At 37.4% G+C, this 12,183-nt stretch overlaps 1 protein-coding gene across 12 annotated transcripts in view; it reads right to left on the bottom strand.

Annotated features, from left to right (window-relative positions):
• The window catches only part of tns1b (tensin 1b), a 224,740-nt gene that overhangs the window by 72,869 nt on the left and 139,688 nt on the right, over positions 1–12,183 (bottom strand). For all 12 annotated transcript variants that reach the window (XM_084421587.1, XM_084421595.1, XM_084421596.1 and 9 more), the window contains one exon: positions 2,994–3,035. In XM_084421587.1, coding sequence (XP_084277713.1) covers positions 2,994–3,035 — 42 coding nt within the window. The remainder of the gene's footprint in view (positions 1–2,993; positions 3,036–12,183) is intronic.

The following is a 12,183-nucleotide window of genomic DNA, read 5'->3' as shown; positions in this document are numbered from 1 at the left end:
AAGAAACCATCTTTGCGGTTTAGTCTTCAATAAATGCTCTTTTTACAATATGGAGGACATTTTGAGTTCTGAAAGTTACAGTGTGTTTTCATAGTACAATGAAGCCTTTATATCAAAAGTTTAGGGAAAATGTGATTCCTCATCCGACTCATCCAAATCAGAGCCAGAAAGAATAATATGCCAATCCAATGACTATAGTCAAGCCAATTTCAAAATATATCTATCTCAATCACTGCTTCAGCAGGAGAATTATGGTCTAAATGAGAAATGAGAGAAAAACAGACAAGCATGTTATCAAGCTCTCCTTGAAAAACAAGCCCTTGAACTAAAAAGATGACACAGGAAGTCATATGACAATATGACTTTGAGATTCAAAGGGGTTGTTATTGAGAATCAAAGACATCAGCATAACCACAACTAACTGACCATGAGAGACCCTTGAGGTGAGGGTGGTGCACGTTTCCCATGATGCCTCAAGAATGAGTAATACTGCCTGACACAGCTGCAAACATACACTGCTCCAAACATCTAGAGATCTATATTCTGGATTATTCACAGAAACGCACAATGCCAAGAATAATGCAGCATGATAAATGACAAGCTCAACGTATTTTAATTCACAGCAATATACAGCTTTTTGGCATCAGGGCACTAAAGCCGAAGAAGCCTGGAGGAATCAGTTTGAATTTAAATTAAGGCCCGTCGTTCGGCATCGGCCGGCCCAGTTTTTGTGGTGTGTTCCGCACTGTTGGCACTAGTTGGACAATGTCGGCCATATTTTGGACGATTGAGGAAGATGAATCGGCAGATCGAAATCTGATTGGCTGTTCAGCTTAGTGAATGAGTCATTGCACGGTAATAAAAGCAAAAGTGATGAAAGCGAGCAAAGATGTCAAGACTGCACAGACAGAAGGCCATTTTAATTTGATATCATCTTACCTGAGCATTCTAATGCACAAATACTTTCATAACAGCATTAGCTGCCTGGAATGAGGAAAGTGATCAGAATGGTAAGCAAGCGCTGCTTTGTTTATGGTTTGCATATATGCAGTCCTACTTTCGGTTTCCCTTTTTGAATGATGAATATAGTCTAATGATAGAATATAACTTTTTGGCCGAGACACAGCCAACGAGAGTCGACAATAAAGTCAGCTTTCATCGCCGCTAGTTCTTTTACGTCGGCTTGTTGTGTCATTAGAACCCTAGCATATCATGTTTAAAGGGTTATAGTTCAGCAAAAAAATTAAATTCTGTTATTAATTGATCACCCTCATGTCTTCCCAAATCCGCAAGATCTTCAGAACACAAGTGAAGATTTTTTGGTGAAATCTGAAAGCTTTCTGTCCCTCCATTGACAGCATCGCAACTACTACTTTGACGCTTTAAAAAGTTCATAAAGAGATCGTAAAACTAATCCAAATGAATTGAGCGGTTTGGTCCAAATTTTATGAAGAGGCTCAATCGCTTTATGTGATGAACAGATTTAATATAGGCTTTTATTCACATTAACATTCATCAACTCACACATTAGTTGCGGCAAATGGAAGCTCAAGCATGTTCGCTTGACGTGTAAGAACCAATGAGGTTCATTCTCGTGTTACGCATCACGTCTGAGCTTCAGCAAGAACCAGTGGCATTCGATAATAATTCTTAATCTTAATTCATATGAAGAATTAATTAATTGTGGTATTACATGTTTATAATTTAATAATGAATAATAACTGAACAATACTTTTTTCATAACTATTAAGAGTTTTTCTTTGCTTGGTCGAGGTTCATTCACATGAAATAACGATTTAAAAAAAATAAGGATAATATAAATAACGATTCATAGTCATAAGCCTCTACCAACTGGCTGTGGAATGAACGAAAACATGGCAGTAATTTCACTCTGGGTAACAGACTTTTGGACTACTAGGTGATAAGGTTTAAAACGCCCCACCCACTTTCAGATTGTTCTTACACCCCTGGTTACACGTAGGGCTTTGCTTTTTTCGCCATTTCCTTTGGCTACCCTCCAGCTCAATATTGTATCAATAAAACGATCTAATGATGTTTCAGGGGGATTATAAGAGTCTGTTGCTCTGTCCCTAAATCTCTGAGCATACTCATGCTCATATGGACGGCTCCAAACGAAAGTCTGAATTTTATTTGGATCAAGGCAGTTAGTCATCCACAGCTGCGTCTGGAGTGAGTGTTCTTCACCCAGGCATGAGGGGGATGAGGAACGGGGTGGACAGAGGGGCTTCTGAGAGGGGGGCTGCGGCACAAGTGAACACACATGCTTGAGATACAACTCAGATCTCTTCCTCTGCTAATCAGTTAAAGGGACAGTCACCCAAAAATTAACATCCTGTTATTATTTACTCATGTCGTTCCAAACATGTATGATGTTAAAAGCAACATGAAATAACAGATGTGGTCATTTTGAACTGCTGTTGTATGGGAAGAGAGAGAGCTGAAAGAAATTTTTCGTTGTGTTCTTTTCAGGGGTTTTTTTGTGGGAGGGGGTTGAGTGTACTGTCACTTTAAAGCATATTCATTGGGCAGTCATTATAGTCCCAGCGAGGCTGTGTTTAGCTAATCCAACCAATAATTTGAGCTTCAGCACTCCGTGAGGTTTAGACTGGAGAAGTTTAGACTACAGAAGCTGCATAGCAACAGTGTTAGCTAAAGACCTAAATATTTATACCTTAAAGCCGTTATTTCTGAAGCTGTCAGTAATGACTTTACACCGTGTTCAAACTGACCCAACAAACGGCAACACTTCAAACATTCTACATTTGGCTGTTGTACTTAGAATGTTGGAAACACAACCGTCATGTTCACACTGACCCAACAAGCTTGTCAATGTTCACTTCAAAGAAGGTGAGTGAAAAGGAAAAGTTTGTGGATGAAGGCAGTGTGAACTACAAAATATGCCATTGGCCATACTGATGTTAAGAAAACATACATACACATGTCAACATTCAAACATGGTTTGAAATACTCACTGTTGTCTCTATAAGTTTCAGAGGGAGGTCATTGCTGGGTGCCTGAGGTAAAGAAAACAGAAGAAAGAAAGCAGGTAAGACACTGACAAGTATAAACAACTGGAAAGACTTCAGGAAATCTCCTGATTCAGAATGAAGAGTGAATTATTTTTTTTCTATATGCACCAATGATGCATAGTAATAAACAGCAAGATTTTGATCTACCTAGTTCACTACATATATTTTACAGAAACATTTTAACGCATTCAAATGAACTCAGAATGATTCAAATAATCTTAAGAGCCAAAAAAGTGCATTAAAAATCCCTGTAATACTAACAATTTTATTTCAATGCAATTAAACTAATCATAACTCAATGTACAATCAAAAATAAAAATGAAAGCATATGTGCTACCAATGCCAAGGTCATTGGTTCAGTTCCCAGGGAATGCATGAACTGATATATTGATCAAATCATCTTGGCCAAATGCATATATGTAAATGCAATGTGTACATTATTTGGTAAGGTAATTCTGTCATGCACAGATCAAACATCGCCAATGAGTAAAAGAGAAGACATGGGCTGGGTCCAGTGTGTAGGTGCATCACTAAACAGCTTGGGTAAATATTTAGACAAGAGCACATAGCTCCAGCGTCACTGTGAACGAAGGGGGAATCTGCCCAGTGGCCGAGAAGGACCATATACAGAAGTTTAGCGCAGGATCTGCAGCACAGTTTATTCACCCGTCAACCCTGAGCCAGAGAAAGGTAATTATTTATGAGGACTCTGGCCCCCAGGAATCCATGATGTCATTCATGGGCCAGCTTGAGTCTGGCTAGCCTCAGAATACCCATGTAAGTCTGAGATGGCACAAGAACACAAGAAATCACCATGCGAGATGGCAAGACATGGATAAGATAGTGTTGAGATCGCTATGTGCTGCTTTACTTTTCCAGTAACAGGCAACTCTGCGGTTCTTTAAACTACCGCTGAACTCGAGGGCACGGTTGAATAAGTCGGGAGATGTAATGGGTATAAAAGATGTGACCAGCATCCAAATCATTCAAAACCTAAAGAAAACCTTAAAAAGGTGACATAAAAGGAAAAGTTAGTCGACGAAGCCTTGCTTGATGCACTTTGAGACATAATAATATATTCATATATATATTCATATATATATATATATATATATATATATATATATATATATATATATATATATATATATATAAATATAAACTAATATAAAAAAATCTATATATAAACTAATTTAATTAATTGATTTTTATTTAGAAAAAATATATATAATTAAAATTATTAAATACAAATAAATTAAAATAAAATGTACCATTTTAAAATAAAAAAAATTATATATATACACTGCTCATGCATATATATATATATATATATATATATATATATATATATATATATATATATATATATATATATATATATATGTATATGCATGAGCAGAGTTTTGTTATATAATGCGTAAAAAAAAGATGTGAAATGCATCCAGGGAATCGTCCAAAACCTAAAGGAGATTCAAAACAGCCTCTGGTGAAAGGCGAAACCTCAGGCTATTGAGGTCTGAGTGGTCAGTGATGTAATGTGAATCATCAAATCTCTGTGTTCCGCAAGAGACCCTACATGTCAGTCTCAATTCCTGAGAAAAAACACTCTCTAAGTCTGTCTTCCAAGAGTAATAAAGATTGAGGGAAATTATACCCCAGCTGTAGAGTTAGCACTACTGCAGCCCCCAAAACGGCCTCCCAGAGCTGAGGCTCAACCGCTAACTAGAGCGCATCCGCTCCCTCCACACCGAGCGAGAGCGCTTGGCAACGTCACATTTCTGTGAGCTTTTGAGCGCCTCATTATGTCCATCTAGCATGACCACCACCAAACCCATTATAGCTCTCACTGGTCACACAAAGACTTCGGTCCACTAGATGCAGTACAACTGCTGGATGAATAACACAGAACCCGTTGAGCCGTTCTAGATCGCCTATCTCTGTTATCTGTCTCTCCTTTGCCAAGAAGTTCCTTGCAGAAGTTTTTACAACCACATCTGATGGAAAGCAGAGATTTTCAGAGAAGTTAACAACACACAATTAAAGCCAGCATGCAAATTCACAGGTAAGATAATTTCACGGATAAACTCCCCTCAGCAACAACAAAATCTCGTTTCAGTGTGCTGCAATATCAATGAAAAGATTGGGTTGGCTGAGAACAGATCAGACGCGTGATAATGGTGCCGCTGGGAGTCTTGTTCTTCTCCACTGCTCCAAATGTTAAAACTTAGCACATTTTGCACAATGTGACACGCTCTCTCTCATCTTGCTTCAACTGCTCTCAGTATTTTGTAAACTCTTCTCCTCTACTGCTTTCTATGTCTTTTGGTGTTTACTTTCATCTTTCTTTGATCTTTTAATATTTTATTCTCAGAATTGACTTGAAGTGAATGTAAAAAGGAAAATATCTGAGACTACGATCATGTAAAAGTACACACAAAAAAAATGTATACACACACACATATATATATATATATATATATATATATATATATATATATAATTAGACACTTTTAAATTGTACTATTTAGTGCACAAACTTTGGCAGCCCTAAAATACTAAACCTAAAATGAAAAGTGAATAAACTGAAACACAAAAAAAAATTATGCAAAACCTATGATAAAGTGAAAACTAATGAGAAGAAAATGTAAAAAAAAATAATAATAAAAGAAAATAATAATGACTAATTCAAAATGTAAAAAATTCTAAACTACAATAACCGTGGCTTACAGTAGGTTTATGTATTGACTGCAGAGACAGTTTCCCAGGATATTGGGTTAAGAGTATTGCACCATAGTAACGATGGTGAGCAATATTTTGCATTGAGCAACCCTCCAAATCCTGAGTCACCACAATCTTGGATAAAAGCTGCCATTTTTGTACATCAGTGGCAAAGATTCTTAATCATCAGGCTACTATTGCCAAAGTAAAGTCAGTGCTCGGGTCTTACATGCTCAGCAGCTTCCTTCAGGCTTATGTGGTTTAGACTGCTTCTTAAAATGTTAACAAGAACTGATCTTTTTCAGCTCCATCAGTCATACTGGAGCTTAGTGGACAACGATCCTGTACAGAGTGCGTCGGGTGAGGGCAGTTTCATAATAACTGCCTGGCAAATAAGTAAGGATGGATGGATGGATGGATGGATGGATGGATGGATGGATGGATGGATGGATGGATGGATGGATGGATGGATGGATGGATGGATGGATGGATGGATGGATGGATGGATGGATGGATGGATGGATGGATGGATGGATGGATGGATGGATGGATGGATGGATGGATGGATGGATGGATGGATGGATGGATGGATGGATAAAAAAAACATTTTAAAATGTAAAGGTTTTATTCACCTCATAGATAAACAAACACATATGTTAAGTCCGACTGGGAATCGAACCCGGGAGCTCTACCTCAGTGCCAAAAGGTGGTGTGTTTCAACTCAGAATGCAGAGACAGAGACAATAACTCAGTTCAAGGGCTTTACTTGAAAAGCGGGGCAAAAGTCCACTATATCTGTCAGAATCAGTGAATAATCCAGAAGCAGGAGGCAAACTCATAATCCAAGAAACAGGCAGGTACAGGTCGGTAACAAGCAACAATAGAATAACTCACGGACCGGTTTAGTCAACAGGACTGTACCGGTGTCAACTCAAGACTGAGCAAAGAACTCAAGACGACAGGGGTTTTAAACAGGCAGCTTAACAAGGTTCAGGTGAAACTAACAAATCAATAATGAGAACATGTGACAGGCATAAAACAAAAAATACTGAGGACCTCATATGGCCAAAAAAGGAACAACAGTCACATAATTCATGACATGTGTACTAAATTCCTTATTCATTTGGTATGGGTAGCCCTTTAATGTGTATTACGCTGTTACGCACGTACATCGCGCTGACGTGCATTCCGCCAGAGCGGCTTCAGTTTACTCTCAGTTTCGTTTCTGCCGCCATCTTCTACGAGTGGTAAATGTGCGTGCATGAATGTAAGTTCATTTATCCTTATATTTAGCTGTTATATCGCAATATATTAACACTTTCATGTCGCATCTGTATATCCGATTGTTGTTATTATGTTCATATCGTGATTAATGTGTTCGGAGGCGAGTGATGCCAGTGTAATTCACGTGCATATGTGTAGCGCTATTTGCCGCGCTGTGGACAATATAAACATGTATAGATGATGTATACTGAGGTGAATCTTTATGTTTACTGTATTCATTCATATTCTTATATATACTTATTTGTTTATTTCAGACTAAACCACATTCTACCACCTCAGTTATGGCTAATGGATGTATAATGCTGGACATGTATATTGACATCCTGAAGAGATAAACAGTTAACAATCTTCTGTCTCCTGTCACACTTCTTGCCGGAGTTCCGTAGTGGACTAGCCTTCCACCTAACTTCACAACTAAAGTCCTTTACAACATGTATATCTGTTTAAAATGTCACCTCTATTATTATTTTAATACATTTAATATACTATATACAAATTAATGGACCAGATTGCAAGAACACTCACATTTTCTTAACAGAACTCTAATTCAATAAATTCAACTTCCTCTAATTCCAGTTCCACTTCCTGTGAGTGTGGCCAATTCTAATTCCAACTCATGAATTGAAAGGAAGCTCATTCTTAAGCGATGCTGTGCGCCAAAGTTTGAATAAGGTTTTGTGTTTTGAAAAATTCCTAGCCCTAAGTATATGAGCCACAGAATAGTGAAGCATGTCTTAGTGATCACGACTAACAAGGGCCGCCTGACAGGATTACAGGGGCAGATCTGTGTATCGACGGGCGCTCAAGTTGATCAAAAAGACCGAGAAATGCATGTGTGACTGACTTAATTTGGTCCAGACTGACACGGCTCATCATATGATCATACCATTCGCTTGAACCGATTCACAGAACGCAAATTATAGCCCACTTAAGTAAATACTGCAAAAAAAAAAAAAAAAAAAAGCACAGGGAGTTTCCTGGCAGGAAGGCACAAATTGAGTGAACAGAGCCTCCTTTAAAATGACATGTAGCTAAAATAAACTCAGACGGTACTTATGTGAAACCATGAATGCACTATTATCATTATAATTAATATATTTATATCCTAAATCTACACAGGCAGGTCAACATTTCCAAAACGAGTGTCATCTGCTACACTGATTCTATATCATCACAATAGATTTTTTGTTTACTTTTTAAAATGGTATAATGCTATGCTGCATTCAACTGGGAAAAGGCTGCATTTACCACTACTGGAAACAGTGTAAAAGATGTACTTTGCATTTGGAAATGTGCAGAAACCCCCAATTTAGATTCTGCAGAGATGATGCCGATGTATGACGGTACGAAAAGATGGCAGTAACTAGAGAGATATACACAGTATTAAACCTTTACATTTAAAGCAAATAAAGTAAATCTATTAATCTTAGTTTTTGCATGATCACAAAAGCTGTTTGCACTTGCAGAGATTTGCTGTGTAATGTTGTGATGTTTTCAACATCTTCTCTGTTGAAAAATGGACATCTGCAGAACAAATGCTAGCACTGCATAGCATAGTTTACACACTGCAATAGAAGACTTGTTTTATGACAAGCCAAAAACCTGCAAACCTCTTGGAAAATCCAGCTTAGGCCGGTAGTTGTGTTTTTAAAAGATGTTAGCTGGTTTCTTGAAAGTCTAAGAAGATCTGCTGGATTTTCAAACATCTATTCTTATTCAGAAATGCTATCATACAAACTAAATAAACACAGTAAGCAGAATGAAAAAGAAACACTATCTGTGAAAATAAAATAAAATGAAATAACATTAAAATAAAATAAAATGGCTTAATTTTAGTTTTAGACTTTGCAACTCACATGCATCAAACATGTAATAGTTGTAAGTATACTATTTATTTAGTGCAATACCAATACTAAGATGGTCATTAGATAGTTGACAAACTACTGTGTTCCAAAAAAACATATGCTGGAATGAGTTAGTAGCTGGTTTGTTGCTGGTCCAAGATGGTTTCCCAGCTGGTGAACATAATTTAACCAAGTACGACATGATCCTGGATCAACATCTGTGTTGATCCTGGAACAACATTCCAATCTTCCAATCAGATTTGAGGGACAAGTTTAGGCTCATAACCAGGGTTAGGTGCTTCTGCATCTGTGTATGGGATAGTGTGTGTGTAAAGGAATAACTTATGAGTAGGGTTGGGATAGGATTAGGACTGTTTTCGGACAGAAATGTTTTTCCAAGGATCAGCAAAATATGTTGATCCAGGAACATGTCTTGGCAAAATCCTGGTGACCTTTACCAGCTATTGATTAGCTTTGTCCAGCTAAAAACCAATCGACCATGTTTCAAAACACTAAAACTGGATTTTCAAGCATGTATTACAGTATGACTCCTCTACGGTCAGACGCCAGGAATATCCCACTTCTGACTTTGGATGGAAAGCAGCATAAGTGTTTGTTAAGTAGTGTCCCCACAGCGAGCAGATCTACGAAAGCGCTTCAGTTTCGGAGCTGAGGGTGTGTCCACGTCAGTTCGGTGAGACTGGTTCCTTCCCTCCCAATGTGGTATTCCAGCCTTTCTTCTGGGATCCCGAAATACTCTGCCTTTGTTTTGCTAGTCTCTGCATTTAGAACAAGGCTCCCTGTGTGCTTCTGTTTCATTTCGGCTTCATGTGGGTTAAGTTGTAGTTTTATGTTTCACTGCGAGCAGTTCAGTCTGTGCCTTTATTTCCCCCCTGGAATACCGATGATCAGCAGCTATTTGTCCTAAATCACCCCTCAGACCATAATTTGTATGCAACAGGTATAAAAGGCATTTTTAAAAGCTTTCATGTGCATTTCTGTGGGCCACAGATTTATATCCCAATGAAAATTCCTTAAACCGCACAGTTAAAAGAGGCATTTTGTCAAATGTACCATGTGCTTGTCCAACTAATGATGGGAAAAACTGCCTGTTCTATGTTCAGAGTGCTTAGACATTTAGTCACTGACGTAGTCGAACTGCGACGATGTAGATCAGATCTGTCCTCAAACACAGCGCAAGGCTACGGAAACAAAAGGAAACCACAAAGAGGAGGAGGCATTTGAAGCCAGAAGTTAATGTACACACTGCATATTGTCTGCTGCCACCTATTGGTGGCTACGGGAAGTGCATGTTCCTTCCAACAACTCTGTTGATTTAAAGGGGTTATATCATGAGGTATCTAAATGTAGTTTAAATGTATAGATAAAACTTTAATGCACTATTTACTGTATATTATGTACTATTTGTGTACTGTAACTTCAAGCTTCAAAAAAGGCTCATTAAATATAGAAGTTCCTTAAGCCAGCCAGACGAATCTGAACATGACCATTATCACATCAACAACCCCTACTGAGTGTTCAGAAACTTAAAGGGATAGTCATCCAAAAATGACAATTCTGTCATCATTTACTCAACGACTTTCTGTTACGGGAACACAGAAGCAGCATGAGGGTGAGTAAATAATGACAAAATATTAATTCTGGGGTGAACTATCCCTTTAAGATAAAGATCAGAGGAACTAGAGCAACAACAACTAACTATGAGGTAAAGTCTGTCAAACCTGTGCATTTTCTGGCTGTGTGTAGCACCTACTGCTCTGCAGTTTCCATGTTTAAAAAAGCAGTGCCAATTGTTCAATAAATCTGTAACTCTACAAAGAGGATGTTACCGAAGGACAAAAAAAAAGACAAAAAGACAAAGAAACCTTAAAGGCACAGCTGCAAATAATGGCAGTTTAATCAGAGATTTGATAGAAAATGATCAATGAAAATTAAGACTGACATTATAAGAATGTTGCAAAAACAATGACTAAATTATTATTATTATTAATATTCTAAAATTGTATTATAATTTACAATGATTTTATAATTATGATTTTATTTAATTATAAATTATATTGCATAAAAAAGAAAACAAATAATAATAAAATAAAATAAATAATAATTAATTCATAAAATTTAATAATGTGACCCTGGATCACAAAACCAGTCACAAGTTGCACGGGTATATTTGTGGCAATAGCCATTGTATGGGTCGAAATTATCGATTTTTCTTTTATGCCAAAAATCGTTAGGATATTAAGTAAAGATCATATTTCATGAAGATATTTTATAATATTTACCTACCGTAAATATATATAACATTTATTTTTGTGAGTGAAAGCAGCACAATCGTGAACATAAATGGACAACTTTAAAGGCCATTTTCTCAATGTTTCGATTTTTTTGGCACCCTCAGATTCCAGATGTTCAAATAGTTGTATCCCGGCCACATATTGTCCTATCCTAACAAACCATACACCAATGGAAAGCTTATTTATTCAGCTTTCAGATGATGTATAAATCTCAATTTCAAAATTGTGACCTATGTGAATGGTTTTGTGGTCCAGGGTCACATATATGTAATCATTTTTTTTTTTTAATCAATATGTATATTACTTGTTTTAAAATAACTAATTGATCAAAATAATAATAATAATAAAAAAGTATAAATATGACCCTTTTTAAATGGAGAAACCCTGAAATGGTTGACTGCTCATTTTTTAGGGGCTTGAGGGCTTGGATAGGGCATCAAAAGAATGTTGATTCCCTTGCAAACCCTCATCATATCAGATTATCTAATAACTCTGTTTTGGTTCATAAACTGTGGAAATGAGTTGTTTGAGGAGGCAAGCAGCTGTTCGGCTCAAAGATCTGGAGATATCTGTCGAAGTGCGGCACACAGAACACCTAAAAAGGACATGTTGTTTCATTCCTGTGTTCAGCACCTCAGAGTCAATTACAGTATGATTTAAATGTGTTTGGTTAATGTCCAGGCATGGTTGAAACAACAACTACCATTGAAAAAAAAAATATGGACAACTAGGAGGGGAAAGTCGACCAGGTCTCCAGTGTATCTGACCCGGGGGTTATGATGGATATTATGGCGCAGTTGAGGAACATGACATCAGTGACAGCTGCTTTTCTCTCACGGTTTTAGTGGCCACCTGCAACTTTTCCGGCACAATGCAGCAGAGATGGAGAAAATGTAAACAGACAAGACGTTGTGCATTTCAGTGGCACTCTGTTTACATCATGCTAATGGAGGGACCGTCCCTGCCCTCCAT

Source organism: Rutilus rutilus (assembly GCF_951802725.1).
Source record: "Rutilus rutilus genome assembly, chromosome: 10".
Classification (NCBI taxonomy): domain Eukaryota; kingdom Metazoa; phylum Chordata; class Actinopteri; order Cypriniformes; family Leuciscidae; genus Rutilus; species Rutilus rutilus.
Note: the sequence above shows the minus strand (reverse complement) of the source record. Positions and strands in the feature narration are given on the sequence as shown.